At 35.9% G+C, this 22671-nt stretch overlaps 1 protein-coding gene across 4 annotated transcripts in view; it reads right to left on the bottom strand.

Annotated features, from left to right (window-relative positions):
• Nucleotides 1-22671, bottom strand: part of LRBA (LPS responsive beige-like anchor protein) — a 365003-nt gene that overhangs the window by 254035 nt on the left and 88297 nt on the right. For 3 of the 4 annotated variants that reach the window (XM_033059906.1, XM_033059908.1, XM_033059909.1), the window contains 3 exons: nt 16507-16585; nt 16106-16239; nt 13915-13976 (listed from right to left, as the gene is read on the bottom strand). In XM_033059906.1, coding sequence (XP_032915797.1) covers nt 13915-13976; nt 16106-16239; nt 16507-16585 — 275 coding nt within the window. The remainder of the gene's footprint in view (nt 1-13914; nt 13977-16105; nt 16240-16506; nt 16586-22671) is intronic. The other variant, XM_033059907.1, reaches the window with a different exon arrangement.

Here is a 22671-nt window from a genome sequence, read left to right as displayed (position 1 = left end):
GCAATAAAGAACATATAGTGAAAAGTAGATTATATCTCAGCTGGGTTCTTCATAATTAAAAAAAAAGTTAGACTGCATGTTAAGCAGAATCTCTGCAAACATAAATTACTTTTAAGGTTGAAGCATGCTTCAGTTATTTTAATCTATGAAACGCCATTGAAAAAAATTAAAGGCAACATGGAGTTATGGGAAATCATATCTCGAAACCATGCAGCAATTTAATATCGAAATTACCACATGCCAAGGACTTAAAAAAGAGGAACGTTTTGCAAAGATATGACACAAATTAATACACAAATAACACGAGAACACATTTGAGATAGTTATCCAGTATATATACAGACATATCTGAATGCTCAAATAAAATTTTAAAACCATAAACAAATAATGAAAGAACTATCAGAAACTGGTTGAGAAAAAAAACCAAAAAAACAAATATTTTCATGGCCCATTCTCTACAAAACATCACCACTGTTGCTGAATCCTGAAAGGAAGTGAGAACTTGTGAAAATATTTACTACTATCCTAAAAAACCCCTTATCAAACAGGCTTGGGTTTACTGAAATTTAAACAAAGGCTTCTCTATGAAAGCTTTAACATGGCATCTATGTAACAAGGCAAGCTACCTCACTAATCAATAGAGAGGGTTTGATTTCAATAAGGGTGATAAAAGTTACTCTAACCCTGGCCAGCTACAAGCTCTCAACAGATGATGGTCATTAGGGCTCTATCGGGGTCCCACGCACTCGGGCTGTACAAATGTGTCCTATTAGTACATGGTCTGTCTGCTTGGCAACTCCGGGCTCAAGACAAATGGCAGCTGCTGCCCTGCAAGGTCTGAAGTCAAGTCCTCCGGGAATCTGAAAGCCCAACTGGAAAAATCAAGGCCTGTTCATTAGAGACTGCTCCAGGGGAAACTTGCAAGGCTGCCATTAGAACTATATAAAAGAGCTAATTATTTTTATAAGACTTTTAAAACTATCAAGCACACCCAGTTATAATAAAAAGTATTTACTGCCAGCATTCCATTAAAAAAAGACGTTGCTTTTTGTCAAAAATTCCGCCGGTGACAGTACACAACTGAAGTCTTTGTACTGAAAATTTTAATGAGTCTTCTAGGAGAAAGTTGTGTGAAAATTCCCTAGATGAGAGAGCTGCTCAGGTGAAGGTATAACACCACATCCACTAATGTGAGAAAATATCCCAACACACTCATATCAAACTAATGAACCATACATAAAGATCGTGCATGTGTGGTTATCTACCCCTGAAAAATAGAAGGAATTCAAGAAACAAACATGTTCAGTGTTGCAAAGGTGACTGAAAAGAACAAACAAAATCCTTGTTTCAATCTGTGCTGCTGCGGAACAACCGATCAGGCTGCAGTATGTGTGTGTTGATAAATCAGTCAGAACGGCACAGGATTCATGTGGTATCAAACAGTAAGCAGAAAAATTAAAATTAACACTGTTGCAGTATTTTTCCTCTGTTTAGTCAAACACCAAAACAAAGATTATAATAACGATAGCAACGTTCATAAAACATACTCTGGGGAAAATTTGGAACTTGACTCTCTTGTTTTATTCATAACCACAAAATTCTTCACAATTTTAACTATGAAACCAAATCAAAGTTTCTTCTATTGAAATACTTTCCCAGCTGCAGAGCATGACAACACTGTATTGAGTTCTAATGCTATCACTGCTGCAGAGTATTTATTACAAATCTTTTAAAAGTGCTATATGAAATTCATTAGTGTTCCTTAATCAATTCTTGGACCAACACGCACATTAGTTTCCGACAGCCTAATTCAAAAAAGCAATTACAACCCTAGTCCTCATGTAAAAGGACAACAGAGAGAAGCTATGTTCAACCAGTTTAAAAGAATGAAAATGTAAAGAAAACAGATTAGGAATGATTTATATCAATGCCTAGTGCTGAAGTTAATTACAACTAACCCAATAAAATAGTGCCTTTATTATTGTACAGCAAGTAATAACCTTAGACGCAAAAACCAGAACTCTTTGCTGACTTTTGCATGCTCAATTCCACAGCACACTACATTAAGAATTAAAGAAGTAGTAAATAAGCCATACAGAAACAGCAGGTTTTTAACTAAAAGCAGAAGACTCCCCTGCTGTTTAACCATGTGGGTTATTCCATGTAAACAGAGCTTCCTATAAACTAGTATTATGTTGTTAGTGGTAAATGCCTAAAACTATAATGAGAGTTTAATTTCAATACTTAAAAGTTAGAGTTCAAGTCACAGCAAGCTTTTATAGATTCTGAAAATAAATTATACACATGTAGGGTTGGAGTTACATACTTAAGTACTAAACTCTTCAATAAAAATACCACAGAAAAAACTGTCAGTTTGTCAGACAATGACTTTTGTGCTGAGAGATTACTCTGAAAGTGACAACTGCAGCCTTCTCTACAAAGGACACAAATCTATCCTAAAACAATACTATGAAAGATACAGCATATACAATCTTTAACAATTGCACTCAGCCAAAAAATCTTCAGATAGGCTGCATTTGCCATAACTTACGGCGACACCAAATATTCTTAAAACAGAAATAAAAGAAAACTTTAACTTAATCCAAAATTCATACAAAATCCTAAAAATATCATCGTCTGCATAAATAAAATTATAGCAGTAATAATTTTCACAGCATAAAAGCTGCATATCTCTCTGATCAAAACCCATAAACTTCATTTTTGCATCGAGCTTCAAAGAAGTATAAAAAACTGGGGGAAGAACTGAATGAGTAGATCGCTGCTTCCAGGTCCCCAGTTTCTGATGGAGGAAGCAATTTCCCCAGGCAGCTTCTCCCTTTCTCTCTCCCACTAGCAGGCTGTTGCCATGACGCCTCATGAAACAAAATTAGGGGTCAGGTTTGAGTTCATCTAGCAGCAAACCTTCTCCACTGCAGTTTCCTCTCCAGGTTCTTTAACCATCGGCTATTTTCAATGCCAAGATGAAAGACTTGCTTCAGAAAGAATACGAACAGGAATCTAAAACATTAATTGAGAAATCAAAGTACCAAGCATTTCTGTAAATAAGCAGCAATGGGAAGCAAAAAACTCTTAAGTCAAATGGAGATAAGTCAGAAAAACAGACGTGAGGAAAAGCGACAACATAAGGATGAACAAAGAAAAAAGATCCAAATAATTAAGTTGCAGTGCCAGCATCGTTTTCATGAACAAAGGCAAACAAATTGAGGAATAGCAGAAACATAATGTAACTGACCCTTGATTCCAGTGCTTTTTTGTTTAACTGTGATTGCAATTTGAGATTTTGTAAAACCACTGAACAGGAAGGAAAGTGCCTTTCAAGGTAGACTACAAATTACAAAAACAAGAAAATCACAGCAAACTCAGTGCTGAACAACAGCACCAGTAGTGCTGGACTGGTCTCACTGACAGCAACATTCATCATCACCATCAAATAGCAGCAACCTTCCGGCTCAATGTTCTTAGCTTCAAATACATAAATTTAACTAATAAAGAAATACAACACTCATTTTGGAAGCATAAGTCCCTTTGTACGGCGGGGGGATGGCATTAAACGATCTTTAAGGATGCTCCCAATCCAAACCTTCTATGATTCCATGACTCTGGTATCACCCTTTTCCCCAAATGCAACTTGGTTTCTATTTAAGCTCTCATAATGAATGCATGCACATGATGAACAAGATTCTTGCTATTTGAGGGAATAAAACTTAAGAATGCAAGCCAATCCCACCTCTTCACTCATAACACAGGATGTCTGAACCTGTCCCTTGACATTCCCTTAGGCAATCCTATCCTAATGCAGATCTTTTAAGAAAAGATTTAGAAAAAATGAAGCTAAATCAATTTTTTTTAAAAAGGCAGAAAAACTAATATCTCTGCCATTACACTCCACTTGCATACTCTACTCCCCTCCTTGTCCTACGTCTATTGTCTTTATTTACACTAAAATATTTTATATATACAATATGTTGCAACAAAGGTCTCTATTATCATCTATCAATACAATAAACACAATAAATAATAATTTTCTGCTCCTTCCACTGTAAATCCTCACCTGCACTCACTAAGCAGATTTAACAAACGAAAAATATATCAATTTTGGTTTCACAAAGAAAAAGAAATAAATGTCTGCAGAAGTCTTCAAATAACACTGGAAAATCCAGATGTTTCTTCTGAATCAAAATTGAACTAGGATCTAACACCTAACAGATCTCAATATCATGATTGTTGCCTAATATGAATATGAGTTTTTATCACTTTTTGCAAAATACTCATGGAAAAATCAGTGTATTGCAAACAATCCTTGATGAGACAAATGTTTTCCCAGTTGCAGAAATAGACAAAATGCATATAAATAAGAGTGCAAGTCAGACAATAAACTGAACACCACCACTACACTAAGTTTCTCTGGGCAGAACTTCCAGTAAATAGCACAGCTTCCCAAATCCTGACTTTCCCCAAGCAGTTCTGCCTGGAAACAGAGACACATTATTTGGTTTATTAACACGAACAAAAAAGTTCCCATATTTGTAATTAGTATTAAATCAGCAACAAGCATTGCTGCTCACTGAACTTTCCATAATCTCATACCCCTCCCCTGCACTAACCCTCTTTCCATAGTCTCAAATTAAACAGACTGGCTGTAAAACAGCAGGGTGTCAAATTAAAGCACACTTTATTTTCAGAGGTCTCCACACTTCGTGGCTGACTTCCTGTCAGGAAGAGTTCCATTTCAGTGCAGAGCCCCACCAGCAGGGAGCTCACAGAATTAAGTGCCAGTTGATATTACTTTGTTTTGCATTTACCACCCATGAGAATATTGTTCAAAGATCTAGTTATAAAATCAGCGTGGTATCATCCTTCTGACTAGACTGCCAAGCCACAGGGTGTGCTCTTGCTGCACAAAACTCACCTTAAATGGTGGTGTTTTTTTAAGTCCTAGTGTGCTGGTGAAGCAACAGGATGCCTTTTTTCTTCAAAAAAGTCTTGCTTCTGTAGCTAAATTATGTTCCCTTGGTTTTGAACATCTGCAGCACTGTACATTAATGGAAATGAAGCTGTCCTGTTCCCCTATCCCACTCCCAAGACTCACATTTACATTAGACAATCCACTCTCCTCCCTAGACATAAAAACCTAAACATTAATCAAACAAACCCTCAGCAACACAGTTTTAAGGGCTAGCATTTCTAGCTGTAGAGGGTGTGTTTTCCATTAAACTCACACCAACACCATGTCCTGGATCTCTGACCAAATGCATATAGTTTTAACTCATGAGAGAGGTTTTCTTTATATGAGCTTATAATATATAAGAAGTCTACAGAACCACTAAAGATTGTACTTCAAAAAAAGAAAATCAGGGAGGAAAAACCTCTCAGTTTTGCCACAGAAATCTGTTTTAGTAAGCACAACTTAGGAAAGTTCATCTCTCCCCATTCCAATGTGGCAAACTATTTCACAGATAGGGTTATGAACCATAAAACCAATCTTTTATCCATTTCTCTACCAAAAACTTGTAGGACATGTTGAATCTCCAACTGGATTGTCCCAAGAAACAACGCTTCACATCGCTCCAAACAGAAACGTCACAGCTTTACTATACCTATCTGCTTGTACCTCTCTACACACTTTCTTAGTCTAATATATAGAACCTGTCATGCCTTTTTCATACTTCTAAACCACAAAGTTCACAATTCCTTCCCTGAAGGGTGATGTGTAGCATAAACCAAAAAACACTAGTTTTTTGTTCATCTTAAAATCTCACATTGTACATTTCATCTCCAAACTGGAGAATGAGTAAATCCTTAAAACATCCTCCTAGACTAAGTATTATGGAAAGATATAAGGATATAAAGCAAACACATTTTAACCACTGAGACCACCACCTGCCAGGCTACAACTGCATCACTAAGTCAAGAATAGGTCGCGTATTATTTGTGCAGTATTAGCAAATAACTCTCAATACATTCCAACCTATTTCATGCCTAAGGTAAAAGCAAAGTTATAAACTTCTTTGACTTCTACTACTGAGCAAACTGACAATATAGATCCATTCACTTCATGGAGTATTGTTTCTTGTATGAGACCATTACAATTTTTTAATTGTTTTCTAAATTTAGCCAGTATGGACACAGGCATTTTAAATGGCCATATGGATACATAAACCATACTAAAAGCACTGTATTTATGAAACCAGTAATTACACCTTAGAGAAAAGATAGATTTCAAGCAGATCTTAAGTGTAACAAAGTGTGAACCTTAGCAATTTTAAGAACAGTAGTTTTAAAGAAACTTGTACTTAAACATGCTAGGGTGCTCTCCAAGAAATTCCATGGAATTCAACAGGCAATTACAGGCAACTAAACTCCCAAACAGTTTAGAAAGCAACAGGAAATCAGAGCAGGGATGAAGTTCTAATAGACAGGTTTTACATTATCCTGGGGGTTCACACAGAATATATTACAATAATCTAGGTCTGGAAAGACAAAATCTACATACTGCTTAAGTAAAAAAAAAAAAAATAAAATATGCAGCTAATTTAAATGTAATTTCAAAATACTCCAGTTCAAAGGAAAGGTTTTCCCAGCTGTTTCCATTTATTTCAATCTTATCAGATTTGCACTTCAGACAGTTATCTACCAATCTGATCTTCAGTTTCAGACACTTCAAATGTATAACATAGTTCAATGAAGCAAGCAGCAAATATCCATAGCACATGTAATCCATTTGTAATTATTCCAAGTACTCTGCTCAGTGACAAATACCAAGCATGAAAGTTGTCAATAGATGTTTTCAGCACCCAAACTGAAATCCTCAGATTTCAGAAATGGAAGCAAAACTCCCACTCAGTAAGGAAAGAAGTCACACTATGCATAAATCCCCAGACATATCAGCGTAAGGGAGAACTCAGGTGTTCTAGAGAACAGATTTGGTAACGTAACCTTCTGTTTTGTTAGAAGGAAACTTACTGACAAGACAAAATCTAAAATCCAAGCACCAAAGGACCACATTTACGGAGCGTGGATTCCACAGCCAGTTCCCACCCACACCTTCCAGGACTTTCATTCACATTCTCCAAAGTTAATCCTACTGACCACTAGCCAAACAGCTCACTGTGCCTATATCAAGTCTCTTGCAATGCAGGAAAATGCAGAAACCCTGTATAACAAAAAAAGGAAATGGCAATTGAGGACAAACAGATGAATCACCATGTTGCTTTCACAAACTGAGAGAGCTTAATTTCTTTCAAAACTGGACTCTTCTACACAACTGCTGAATGCCCTTAATGGACTATTAGCTACTTTGTGAGGATATGTTGAAACTCCAGACAGATTATTTTACCTGGTGATAATAACTGTTACCTGAAACATTAATTGAACTAAAATCTCTTCTGCCCCAGGAGAATACTTTGATAGCATGGCCCCTGGCTACTGTGGGATCTACTTTCCCCCTCTTCCTGGCTCTGACCACAGTCTCCATCCTGCAAAACTAAATCACTGTAGATTAAAACATACATTGCAGGGAAGAAATAATTTCTGAGGAGAAAACAGTTTATAATGCAAAATCTTTTCACTGAAACTATAAAAAGTAGCACTATGCATAAAGCTCAATAGCATTTCCCAATTACTTTCCATCCAGTTGCATCCTAACACACATTAGGATCAAGATCTTCCATTTTGTTTTCCACTTACGAGGACCATGCAATATTTGTTACTAAATTACACTAGAAACATCCCTACTGCTGCTTGCATTAACAATTAATAACATGCTTGGCAACCTCATGTTTTCAAATGTTAGGATTTGCACAGTTTTGTTAACGTGCCTGGATCCACTTGGTACGAAGCAGATCTGAATCTAAATAATCCATAGAAGAATAAGAAGATCTTGAATATTCTCCGTTCCACAGTTACCTCATCTCTACAAAAAGTTAGGCTAGTAAATGTTCTTCCAATCTTCAAATATTTAAAAATAACTCAAGTAACAAAAATAATTTTAAAAAATATTTAAAAATAAGACAGAAGTGCACTATAAAGTTTCTGGCACAACATTTCAAGGAAAGTTAGCAATACAAGGCACAAAACAAACACCTATGGGCATGATTCATGCAAAATCTTCCCCTGATCCTCTCAATTTGGACTTTGGTAAATTCTTCTTTCAATTTTTGTGTGTTAAGATCTAAATCATTTTCATTTGACTGATAAAGTTATGTTTCTAACCATTTTATCATGAAAGCAATCTATCACTGAAGCTTTTTAACTCAAGTACAGCTGCATTAATCTTTGATACAAAGATCCTATTGGCAGAACTTCACACTGTATAAAAAGAAAACCTTTCCACTCCTGATATCTTCTAAATGGTTTTGAAAAGGAAATTAGGGCATGTATTACAGTACATAGAAAATCATCTGACAGCTTACAAAATCTCTACAAAATCTACCCTTTATGCCAAAACACACATATATCTATTTGATCACATATCTAAAGGATTATCAAATTCTTTTAAACTTCTTTTCAGCTGTTATAACAAAATGATTAGATGGAAGAACATTATTGTGATTAAAATGTCATCATCTAATACTTGGGGCACATAAAAAGTATTCCAACAGCATTTATTCTCTCCTATCTTCAGCAGAGTGTTGCTAAAGAGTTTTGATGAATCTGTTGAGTTGGGCTGCCATGGTATCACAGTAGCATTGGTTTTTGGATAACCTATAGTCAATTCAATTAAAACTTCATAGCAATCATTATAGTTATCCATCACATCAAATTGCACTTAAAAGTAAATTAGGAACCAGTGCAGATCACAGAGCATCAGCATAATGTGTTCTCTCAACCAACACTGAAAACCTGCCATCTACTACATCAACTAAAATCTCCAAGCAATTCAAAGGCTTGCCACATTTTAGAACACACTGCAGAAATCCATTCCTGAGGTAATGAACTTGGGTCATCGATGCAAAGCTTTTTTTCTGAGCAGAGGATACTCATAAAAGCCTGGAGATCCCACTGCATTCCACAAACACTTAAGCAATGGGGTGGAAGAGGAAGGAGGGTGTGGAAAAATTCTGCTGAAAAAATCCAACTCCTGTTGCTCTTCCTTAGGGAAAATAACGGAATCAGACGGTTTGTATGGGTACATGGTATAAGCTGGTATTGCTCAATTAAGATTCCTTATCAAAGTAAGAGCACCACAGTCCACCAGCAAAGGGATTTGGCAGAATATGAAATATCATGCTAAAGAAATACTTGTGGCAAAAACTTCACCACTTAAACAGCAACAACTAAGTTAGACAAGAAAAAAGAAAAAGAAAGCAAGCTGAAGATCTCAAAGTTTGCCTACAAGGGCAGCAAGACCAACTTTCAGAGTGTAATTTTTTTCTGTGTTAAGACTACTTATCAGTGTCTGCTGTATTTATTAAATACACATGTAAACCTCCAAAAACTGTCAGAGGTGCACACGTCATGTTCAATCACGATTATGTTTCACTGGGCAATATGAGGAGACGCTATCTCTGCACATGAAAAATATTTGGAGTATTAGGGTTTATGCTTCCCTCTTCCACCTCCCCAATGGTAGTAATACATTATCAAGGTCCATAACTACAAATCTAATAGTTATAGTTATGTAGTTATATTGCAACATATCATATTAGTATTTCCAGAAGATAAAATATCAAGGAATTACATGTACTGAAACGTTGGTCTTGGTTTTACATACACCATCAGCTATCCAGAATGTGCCTTTAGAGCACCGGATAGAGGAAAGAGGAACCAAGAATAAAAATACCTTGAACAAGCACATGGGGTGCATATGTGGGCAGTGGAGGTGGAGGGGTCATACAAGTTGTTGCAGTACTTATTAATTTTCAGTTGTAACCTTTTAAATAGATTGGGTTGCATTCCATCAGTTTTAGAAAATTATCCAAAAGTTGAACAGTGTTTGAATCAGCTAGTGTAAGTTTACTTTGTAGTCTAGAATATCTAGATTCAATAGAAAAATATTCCCAAGTAGAAGATGAATCTGAGAAGAACCACCTGATTAGTACTCTACAAACTCCACTGATGATTGAGTTGATGACTATGGAAAGGAGAATCTTTCAAATGCCAGAAATTTTGTAAATCCAAAGGCATCAAGGACAATCACAGAACCTGTCTCACCCGTTTCATACCTTTTCACCTTGGAGCTACAATAATCAGACAAATGCTCCATGCACATTAGCAAGAGAGAAATATTTTTAATCCCCTCATAAAAGACATAAAAGAGGAGGGAAGATCACAGTTTTTCCTACACAGTCATGTATTTCAAGAAAATATCTGACAAATGAAAGGAAGCACAGCAGCATTTATGCACTCAATTCATCCATGCCCTTTGAATTTTAGGCACAGAGAGAGCCCTACTAGATGAAAATATAGGGGTGACGTCAGTTTCCCCTTGCAGAAGTCTCATCTCACAACTGCATGTGAGCACCTCCAACATGCTGATGTTCCTCATTTAGCGGGGAGAACAGAAAGAGAACTTCTCTCTTTCAGCTGGTTTAATTACCCCGACAGGATGCCAGGCCAGACGAGATGGTGCTTCCAGGTTCACTGTACTGTATGCATTTCTGATAAATGGGAAAAGAATAGATGACCTGGCAGAAGGCTCAGACAATAACATGTGATTTACAGGACATGAATGCAGCTACTATAAGATTTATCTGACAGCCCTCTCCGATAGTGGACTGTTGAGTATCCGATGGAATGATTTCTAGTCTGGAAAGTCTGCTACTGAGTAGCCATACACATTATTTATTTATTAGATGTTTTGGGTTGAAACCATTTTTAAATGATGCACTTCACAATGCTCAGCCATAAATTTAGCTTTAAACCCTAGAAGGGAGGTAGTGTTATTGGAATGTGTGTCAGACTGAATTAGGATGAGCAACACAACGCTTTTATAAAGTGGCCTTGAATGCAACGTCGATTCCTTCAAAAATGATATTAATGTCAAATAAGCAGGAACACTTTGCAGTAATATTAAATGAAGGATTCTTTATGTTTTGATAGATTTATAGAAATGTAAGTACACACACACAGACACGTCTCAAAATGTAGTGCGTCTATCAAAAAACAAAACTGTTTTTGTCTTGGAAAAAGCCTTTTGTCTGTGTCACAAACCACCTGTTTCTCTTTCTACCTTGTGTTAAACGGAAAGCAATATATCAACATGCAACCACAAAAACATTAAATAAGGGTCTTCATCCATATGCCTAAATATAGGAATTTTAAATGAAAAATTACCCAGTCACAAATAGTATCACACACAGTTACAGAGAACTGTACCTCTTGATTTTTTTTTTTTAAATTACTTCACCCATTAAAGATTTTTATTTTCACAGTTTTATGAACAAAAATTGTAGGATATTATTATTCCATTTTCCACTTCTGAGGAAGAAAAATAATTCAGCCACAGATCTAAATGAACATCAGAAAAATGTCAGGTGCTTCAGAAAAACAACCCAAGCACTTACATCATCTCTTCAATGTTTAATATGAATTTTGAGAAGAGATTCTCATAAAAAAACACCAAAGATTAATCAGAGCAATCTTTCAATTTCATAAAACGATGGCTGACAAATTTGTGAAGTTTTAAATCAAATTTGCAGATACTTACTTCATAACTGTGCCACATTATTTATGTGATTAAAAACTGTTTTTTGACCTGATCTTTTGATCTTTGGCACTGCATCCTCTCCATCTCCTCTTAAAAATTAATTAAAATTTTAGCAAAAGGCTATCACTTCATTTCCCACCCTATCTTGCGGGGGAAAAAAAGAAAATAAAAAGAAGGGGAAAAAAAAGAAAAAAATCAATCAAGCTCAACCCCATCTCCTCCCAGTATCTGTAAAATGTCGGCTTGAAATTCAATTTCATATCTCTCAAGCTTTCATGTAGCAAAAGACAGTTCACTTCTTAACAAAATAAATCACTTCTGTGATTGCCATGCTGACCTCTTTGAATTAGGAAAATTCAAAGTGAAAAATGTAATTATCACCCCAGAACAATCTGTATACATCTGGAGCTAATTTTAGATTCATTTCTCACATCATTTTTCATATTCTGCCAAAAATTACAGCTGCTATGTAACTTTAAAAAGACTTTGAGGTCTTTGTGACTTTATTGGTTTATTTCTACTACTCCACAAAGAACCACCTCAGCCTGTGCAACTTGCACTGCTAAGCAATCATGGTAGCTTCAATTTGATTAGATTAGCATTAAGTGGCATTGTGACACATATGACAAATAGATGCATTAGAGCACATCATTTATTCCTTATCCTTTCCACTTCCCAAAACCAAACAAGTGACGTACAGTACAGAGCACAACATGATTTTAAGAAAGATTAGATTACCTTACCCCCCAAAAAAGGGAAAGGTCAAGCACTAATTATTGATACAAGCAGCATGGATACAAAAAACTAATTTTTCTAAATGGTAATACCAAGTTGTCAGACACATATTTAATACTTGGATTAGTTTTTACTTTAACACATTCCTGGATGAACAGAAACATTTGTTATATGGATTTCTCAGTAGCAAAGATTCTTTTATAATTTACATCAGCTGCAAGTTCAAATTCTAGAAGTTGTGAACAATGTTCACTTCCAGTATTGCCATATGTAAACTAACAATCTGTAAATTCCAAAAGTTCCAGGAGGAATATTAAATTCCTTTCAGGGTAAAATGATACTGTATTTCCTGAGGAAGATGGAAAACTATATGAGCAAAGTTCTGGTTACATTCATTAATAATAACCTCACTGGAAAACATAACTACTCTTCACTAGTTCATTGTAAAATCTATTAGGTGTAATCTCCAGAAGTAATTGTTCTTATTGCACTTTATTGACAATGTAGACTATCGATTTTTCACACCTTCTATGATTCTTTCATTTGTATTCATGAAATGTCTATCAGCACACTCTAAATAAATTTGGCAATATAGGCACTAAAACGAATAAATCGATGTGAAGAAACATTAATTTTGCATTATCCTTATTCGTCAGGCAAGCAAACCATAGGGGTTGTAAATGAAGGTCAAAGGTTTTGAAATGGGTCAGAACCCTTGACCTCTAGACCAATACCATTCCCATTAAAAAAAGCTATTTTAAACTTTTAAGTAGGGGAATTTACTACCAGAAAGGTATAATTTTAAAGGCACCAAAAGAAAGGCTCAATAAAAACAGTCTTCTATTTAATTACAAAAAAAAAAAAAAAAAAAAAAAAAAGCAAGAAATGCCCCCTCAAAATATCCAATTAATACAGTATACATAATTTTTTAGAAGTTCCTTAGGCTCTGCCCCTTTTCAAACCACAGGAACAGGCAGTTCTCAAGTTCTTACATATCTAAAATCACTTTGCCTTTAGGAATGCAGAATGTCCCAAACTGATGACAACCAGGGTTGCTTTCTTAGATTTTTCTCAAATCCTTAGTACTTGTCAAATCAATTAGGAATGACAGCGTTTCAAAAGTATTTATCACTCATTTCATAACCTCTACACAAAAGGAAAAATTCTATTTATCCCAGAGGATTCAGAATGTCAAGATGCAGGAATCAATCTGTTTCTTCAACTTTAATATTTTATGGATTCTATCTCATCTTACAAAAATGACAGCACAGAATTATGTAGGCACACCTACATCTTCAAGGTTACGTAAATGCTCAATAGCAAGGTAACAAAAACTCACTTGAATAGACACAATCACTATGGTTTTTTTTTTACTCAAAAGGCCTTGTACATTATCTTTTTACCTATTACACATGAACCTAAGTTAAAAGTAAAATCTAAAGTAAAATTTGATCTCTAATTTCCATTGTGTTCAAACAGATCAGTATCAGATATTGTTACTTAAACCTCACCTGAGAGCAAAGGAGCATCACCAGCTCCACAACTGAACTGCTAGATTTCATGCACACAAGACCTACAAAAAGAAAAAAAATTATATATAAATGCATGCTTATATGGCACCAGCTACTAACACAAACTATTTTGAAGTGATATAGATCAGAGGCATTTTGACAAACAAAAGAAAACCAAAATTTTCATGCCACTTCCAGTTCAATTTGGTACTTCACCAGCACAAAATAAAAGTACCTATGTGAGAGGGAAATCATAAATTCCCTGCCTTCCATCTAAAAGAAGCAGCTAATAGTAATTCTTACCCCCATTACTCAGTTTCATAAACGTTTGTATGTCAAAATGATCAGAAGTGTGGTTAACATATGTTATATTAATCCACTGTATCTACATTTTGCTATTTCTCGAAGGATTGGGTCATTACAGATGCAGAGAAGGGAAATGGCTTTATGACCTCTGCTTTCTCCATTGCGCGTTCTCCTTTCAGCCCCCAGCTATCAATCAAGTTTCCATTTTGTTTCATGGCAGCAGACATCCCAAACACTCTTATTAGTACTTTGACCCTTAACCCCACACTAAACCTAAGCAGAAGTGCAAGCAGTAACCTATTATATATTTTCAGTTGTTTACAAACTAATTTGAGTGTTATTATTTGTATTCGCATTTTGGTCTGGGTTTGTCTATAACTGGGGTTTAGAACCAAAAATCGGTTTCATGTGTTTATTTTTTGTCTAGACATACACTCCCAGTGATTATCCCTCTTTTTTTTTGCTCATGCAATTTATTAAATACTCATCTATCCATGTGTATAACTACACTACAGTCAAAATACTTTGAACCGGATTCTCTTTTATCTTCAGAGAAAAAAATACGTAACTAAAAAGGGATATTTTGCTCCTGAGAAAATAAAGCTTTGAGAAAAACTTTTTCTGGTTTTTCTTATCAAATGAATGAAACAAACATTTTAATAGAAGCTGCCTTGTGAAAAAAAATTATAAGCTAAAATGATATCCACATAAACAAAAGCAGAACCCCATCTTTTTGAGAAAAGCACAGAAAGCAATTCATATACTTCTTCCTTCCATTTCTTCTTACCTCAAATAATAAGCAAGGTAAGCTCCTAAACTAAATAACTTTAATTTGTGAAGTTTAATGAAGTCTCAATTTTGGTATCAGCAGTCTTCAGTGAAACACTTAAGTGTTTGATAGTCTGTGTTTCTGACAATGCTCATATTCAGCACTTCAAACAGGATGACTGTCCTAATCCAAGAAACAAATAGTTTCAAAAATGTTTTTAGAAGAATTTTAATTCCCTAGGAAGAAACTAGATCTGTTAGTGCAAATACAGCTCATGTGCGAGCTCAAGTTAAGCAACCAGGGGATTCTATCATGAGGGCACTTATCACTGGAAGCTGCAACAAGCTCTTGTCACTTTTTCAACAGGACAAAACCTGAAAATTTCACTCTAAAAATCAGTGAACAAAGTAATTTATAGCCAAATTCTGAGAAAATTTAAAAACTGGTGTCGCTCTGCTAAATTCACTCATTCAATATGCACAATTTTTTAAATTGAGGACATTAATGTCTGGATTGCAGAACTGAGCCTCATTTTTAAGCAGAGAGAAACCCACCAGTAGAAAGAAAACTTCATCAACTCAATCTCAACCATTTCATTCCAATCTTCCACCAGGAAGAGCCACAATCACTACTGTGCACAGGAATTCCCATCCTTTCAGATGTGCCAGAGGATTCTCCTCCATACTTACAATGTATTCTTCTTACCTGTGGGACTCCCTTCCACTTAGAAACCAAAAAGCCAGAAGCAGACTCACGTGTGAGAGACAGACCAGATCACACTCCACTGACATAGTTCCCAAGAATCCTTCTGCTACAACATCCCAGTAAAAGTGGAAGGTCTTTGTACCCAACTCTCTACACTGTATATTCACCAAAATTTCTCTTAAAGCTCACAAAACACATTTTGTACACCAGATTCTACTGGACAAATGGCCAGGAGAGTTGGAAAACAAAGGAAGATTGACACAAAGAGGTAGCAGAGATGGCAAAGACAAGAGGCCATGACAATGACCTCAGAGGGCTAAAGGCAGAAGAAAGTTTCTAAATCAAGAAATTTTCAGTCTCCAAGGCAAAACATAGGAGACAAAACCCCCTTTTTTTCAAATGGAAACTTACTTGTACCTTCTATCAGCAACTCCTGGCCGTGGCTGCCCAAAAGAGTCCGAGAAAGAAAGGGAGCAAAATCCACAAAAATCTCTCTCAGAAGTGGGGCAGCTTTTTCCAGAGCATGCTCAAGCCTGTCTGTAATACTAATAGAAAGATACATGTGATTAGCAATGTAAGAAGGAAGTTGCTGAAATTTTGCAAAAAGGAATATAGATTCTGACAATTTTTAATTGATACACATATATAATGTAAGAAGGAATTAATTATCCAACACAATATTTTCCCAAACCTTCATTAGTTATTGAAAGTCAGCAAAAGGACATTCTTAAGTTATGTGGTATCAGAATATCAATTGTAATATCAATAACATGAGCTACAGCCCAGTTGTTCAGATCAATTGGAGAAGTTACCTCATATTGGAGGCAGAATCCTCAGGCACTGAAGAAACTGCAGGAACAGATGGCAATTTTGAATTAGATGATCCCCTTCCTACAAAAGAAAGTAATAATAAACAAATTATATAAGAAAACATTCCAGGGATTAGAAAAGCAGAACAGAAACTAAAGTGTTGAGTTCGAGCTCTGAGAAACCCTGGTTTTCAAGTGTTGTATAAGGACTAGGTAAAACCCTTTCAACCTCTTTGTACCTCAAATATTTTTTTCCATAACAGTTCTATATACTTGCATTCATATTTACCAGGTATGCCATGGTAAAGTTTTTAAATGTTACTTTAACATGGGCAGAAAATAATTCAAGGAAGCATTGTAGTTTGTTTTGTGAAGGAAGTCAGACTAGGCTGCAATGATTCCTTCTGGTCTTATAAGCCAAGATCCTCTATGAACAAATTTAGTAACAAAACTCCAAAAGTGAATACAATGTCTTACACCTTAAACATTCCTATAATATGCTAACAGATATAGTAATACTAATATATAACAATACGCAGCCAAATTGTAATGTTTAAAAGCCATGTCTTTTGGTTAGTGGAAGTGTTCACCTAACTTCAAGTAACTTGCACAGAAAACCCTTAATATTTTTGTCTAAAATTAAAATACGTATTTTCATCAAAATAATGCAGAAAAAAAAATTAGTATTTTCAACAGCCAGGCTAAATTTTTTGCAAAACTGAGACTCTGACAGAGGCAGCTATGATAAAATTTTCCATTGCACTGCTGGTGTCATTAGCATGATGGCAGTGGAATAACCTCATTTATGAGTTATTAACTTTGCCACATCAATTATTCAAAGGTTGATAGGGAAGACTGGGTCATTTATGTATCCTACACTTACAGAAAAAAAAAAAAGCAGTTGTGTTATGTCAAATTGACACTACATGGCTCTCATCAGCACAGGAGGAATCTGTAAATATTAAATTCTGCTGTTCAGTATATAAAGAGAAATACAACCTCCCCATACTGCAGTATGGATTGGTATTAGCAATGATGAACAGGGGGCAAGCAAGACAGCCAGAGACTTCACAGATATTTTCTGCCAGGATAGGAATGGTGACTCACAAATCTTACCCTGCATTCCAAGCTATAGAGAGGAATGAATCTTAGCAGACAGGTTTCTGCACATTTCCCAGGAGCATGACTGCTCCTAGTCCATCTGCAATCCTATCTCTTTCCACCCCGAGACCCTGTCCTATTCTCTTTCCTCTCACCTTGCCAGTTTTAGATTTTTATGCTGCTGTAAAGGAGGGGAGGAAAAAAAAAAAAAAGGAAAAAAGTCTGAAATAAGAGAGTTTAATAATTTTAGTTCTCACATCTATCTTAGCAAAGACGTGACCCTTCTTAGAACTGTACTATAGAAAAATTCCTGATGGTCCCACCTACCATGGAGTTCTTTAATTCAGTTAAGTGCAACCTGTCTGGAAATCAGCTGCTTGATCTTGAAACTAGCCACCAAACTGTGTTAACTGCAACTTTTCGAAGATTTTCAACTTGACTGAAGTGAAGTCAATTTGGAAAGAGAAGGTAAAGATAGATCCCTGAGTTAGCAAATTTATTTCTCCTGTCAAATTTCAAACTTCTGCTCCAAAATTCTGGCACATAGAGTTTCCTCCAAGAAATATCAAGGGTGAGGATTTTTTTGGTTTTTGTCCAGAGAAGGTGGTTTTCTCCAATCTTGTTTCAAAGGCAGCACAGAAACTAATAAACTAGAATCTCATAACATGAAAAGTTTTGCTCTCATTTAATTTTCTTTCTTCAGAGACAAGAGATACCTTTGTGAATGTGATCCATTTGTGCTTTTCACAAATTCAACCTCAAGCTCTTATGCTGACTGCTACATGGGTATGACAATCAGAAGTGAGTGGGTCATACAGAATGAAGGATAAGAAAGTGGTGAAAAAAGTGCTAGCTGAAAGCAAAGTGAAATGTGAACCTTCTACGCACTGTATCCTAAATATTTTATCTAATAAAGACTAATCAAATATATATTCCTGAAGGTTTCAGCGGTGATGGCAAGATTTTGTAACTGTTCTCAATATTTTCATGGATATAATTTCATTTTTTAACAGCTAATTTTCCATGGTCAAACTACCAAAAAATATTTTGGGTATTCCCAACAGAAAAGCTGCTAAACAATGAGCCAAAAATTAGAACACAATCTCCTGCACAGAAAAATAAAGCCCACATAAGGCAACAAAGCCACATGATTCAGTGGTTTGTCAGATACTTAACAGCTACAATATTTTCTTTCCTTTTTTATATTAAGGCCTTAAAACTACTATGTCATTTGTCATGAGAAATGTTATATTTAAATAATTTGACTAGAATACCCAGCTTTCTCCCTAAAGCCCAACATCCCTATTCTCATTTAACAAGTCCCTCTAACTTAACAATACTCCCAAGTCCACATGTCCAGAAGTGGATTTACAGGCACACACCGCCCATAAAGGAAATCAGCACACTGATCTGAGTAGTCCAACATAGTACCAAACTGAAATAGTACTCAAAGATTTCAAAATAAGTAAGTCCACACTCAGGTTGTAGAAGCAGCATGTCCTGATACAGAAATGCTCACATGCTTTTTACCACATCTAAAATCTGCCACCAGTAATCCTCTACTCACTGGGAATGGTTACATAGCCAATAGTATATACAACTAAAATGTTACCCTATTAAAGCAAAGACCAATTTATCAGGAAAAAATAAGATTTAACAGAGAAGCACAGCAGCATGAGTTTTTAAATTAAATGAGACAAAAAGAATTCTGCGCAGTATTTGGGCCATCAGCTAAATAACTAAAGGAAGAGCTAGGGAAAAATAAAATCAAGGGAAACATCTGCAAGGACAATAAGAGGGCATGATAACTATCATAAAGAAACCATAAAGAAACATATTCTCAGTCTAGGGTAAGTTGGTTTTCTTGTTTTATTTTGTTGGGATGGGTTGGGGCTTTTTTAGTTTTCCGTTTTTCCAACAAAAGTGGTAAAAATACTTTGAGTGGGAGGCAAAGGAAATCACTGACAACACAGGATATGATTATTTTTTCTTCTAGAAATAAAAAAAACCTGCACAAAATAGACTAGGTATAAATATAAAACTCTATGAAAGCTTAAGTAAATATCAACTTTTAAAAATAGACATAATAGAAAAAGCACTGATAATTTGAATATAACAAAGCATTAGGCAGGCATCTATATAAACTGATATTCTTTTTGAAGATTTTGAAGATTACATAAGGATATTTATGGTCTGAATTTCTTATCAACACCTAAAACCACATTCCAAACTCAGATATATTTCATTAAAAGGAGTGAATCTCAGATTTATCCCAGCTGAGAATTTCAGGGTTCTTTCAATGGGATTAGGCATAGTGATTTTTGCATGCAGATTTGTGTTGTGAAAGTACATTTTTACTTTAACTCAGAGGCAGCTTTTTACTCTACTTTTTTTCTGCTTTTAGTGAAAAAGATGAAAATACTTCAGTAGCATATTTTCATCCACAACACACATGTGGGTAAGTGCAGTAGCTACTTCAAACATGTGGAACTAAACTGACTTATCTCTTCCTTATCCTTTCACTGATAAACTGGCTCCTTCAACCTGACAGTTTTACAGACAGTTGCAAGAACATAAAAGAAAATGCAAATAGATCATCTGTCTAGCACCCTTACAGTGAAACCTTATTGTTTATTCAAGGTCCCCAAAGGTCTAAACAAATAGTGTCTCCAGCAATAAAATATTGTTAAAAAACTCCTTGTGCGAGATCCTCGTGCTTTTGCATGCACAAAGTGCACTTGGCAATGCACAAGCAGTACATGATAATTTACTTTGTGAGGTGATGGAGATGAGGTATAAGAAAAAAAAAAAACAGAGTTGAATCAAATAACCATATCTCTTAATTTTGTACAACAGACATACCCTACATAAATGCATCACTGCCCTTGGTGGAAGAGGTATCTAGTAAAATAATGAGCTCATTCAAAAATACACTTCCTGGGCTGGAAGTGCACAATGCAAGACTACAATGAAAGGTTTTACAAGCTAATATAAGGGATCTGTTACATAAACACATCTGTAGGCTAAACCAAAACAGATTTCATGAAACAATGGTGAAAACTTCTCCTAACTGAAGTGGTTATAAAACAGTTTTTATACTGACACAATATCAAGCCATTTTCATTGCATATCATCAGAATCTGAGATTTTTTAAGTGTCATTCTGCTTTGGTAACTAGCCTTCAACTACTGTCACTGTTAAGTTGGAATTCTCTTTGAAATAATTACTATAATCCAGTGAATTGCTTGAACAACCTCTGCACTGATGGTAACTCACTTCATGATCATTTTTCTTACTTCAGCTTGTCTCCTGCTAATTTATTTTATTGCATGACTTCAAGTTTGTTTTCACCTATGTGTAAAAATCAATGAATACCATTCATCTTTGCAAAACAAGCCAACTGCCACTGAAAATTTACATTTTCCTATGCATTGGACTAGAATTCAGGACTCACAACTCCGTTTTTATCCACTGCTACTGTTTATCCTCGTGTTTCTTCCAAGCATTCACTTCCTTTTTCACCTCACCTTTTGACATGCCCTTGTTTACAACTTCACAATTTGGGAAAGAGCTTGTCCAGAGGAGGAAAAATTCTGCAACTAACTCTGAGTGGTTCAGAGGCAAAACAAGTGAAACTCAAAGAATTCCAGGTAGGAAGGGAAGGAGGTAGGCAACAGAAACTGTGTGAAATTCTCAGAGTTTTTCTACATTCAGAACATCAGGACAAGTGACAATTCACTCCTGCTTCCCTCAGACTTTTCATACGCCCTCTTCATAAAAATTGTATTTGAACAACCATTTGGAAACTGCATAGTGAAAGCCTCAAGACTGCATTCTTTGGAGTGAAGCACTAATAAAATACATGTGAAATCCTTCAAGTATATAAACAGAGAAACTCAGAGCATCAGAGAAAACAGTGGGAGTGCAAACTGCTAAACATTTTAAAAAATTCTCACCACTTCAGAGCACTGTGACTGTAATGGAAACATTTAAAAGGAAAACTAACTGACAAACAAAAATACAGGCGTCCCGCTGGCATGTTCACAATAGCTCAGGCAGCTCTGCCAAGTCCTGCCTGTCCAAATATTAGTCTTGTCTTAGCAGTAGCCCTTCCTGAACACAGCATGTGCAAAACCTCTGCGTCACAGCGCACATTCAGCCTGTGAGACAACCCAAGGAAGAAACAACTCCAACGAATTTGCTTTTCTTACATTGTCACTAGCAAAGATGCCTTTTTGTTCAATACCACCCTTGGCAGTAGGCATTGAATGATTAGCTCAAGATGGGTCACCAGGTTTATCTTCTCTGGTCATTTCCAAGATTCCAGCAAACCAACAACCCAACAGCCATCAGCAACAGACCCATGGGGAAGTTCAGGGGGCACATTTGTGTTCAGAAAAGGCTTTTTGTGCCGTGAAATACTCTGCAGATTGAATGAGTAAAGGTGAAGAAACTTCTGCAAAAAGGGTGGAGTGTCTGAGGTCAAACCATGTTTTCACCCTCTTTTCAAGTATCAGAGGAACAGAGTGAGCTTGGATGGCTCCTTCCAACCTGTCAACACTCTGTATTTCATATTTGTGTTTGGTAGGCCAGGATATGACCCAATACATGTGATACAGGAGCACCTTAAGCACCACATATCTCACAACCTTTTGAGCTACAGGCAAGATGCAAACTCCAGGAAAAATTCTGGGAAGGAGTCTGAATTCTGAGTGAATTCTGAGTACACACAAATGGCAGTGGAGGCACCTGGAACCACACAGAGTGATATTTCAACACAAATCCTACCTTGATGAAGGAATTCTGACATCACATCTACAGGTGGAGGATGATCACATACTATACAACACTTATTTCCAGATTGGGTGTTTGTACTGTTAGAACTGGTTTTACTGTTAGAACACTACCACCTGCTATTTAATCTCATTTCAATGGGTCCATAGCACTTTCACTCCTGTTTTGGACTAAATCTGCTCAAGTTTTCATCATAAAACATTATGTGTTCATATATTTTACATGCTGTATATTATATATATTAAATCATAGATATATATAATTATGCTATCA

Source organism: Catharus ustulatus, chromosome 5 (genome assembly GCF_009819885.2).
Source record: "Catharus ustulatus isolate bCatUst1 chromosome 5, bCatUst1.pri.v2, whole genome shotgun sequence".
Taxonomy (NCBI): domain Eukaryota; kingdom Metazoa; phylum Chordata; class Aves; order Passeriformes; family Turdidae; genus Catharus; species Catharus ustulatus.
The sequence above is the reverse complement of the archived record's forward strand: the minus strand, read 5'-3'. Positions and strand labels throughout refer to the sequence as shown.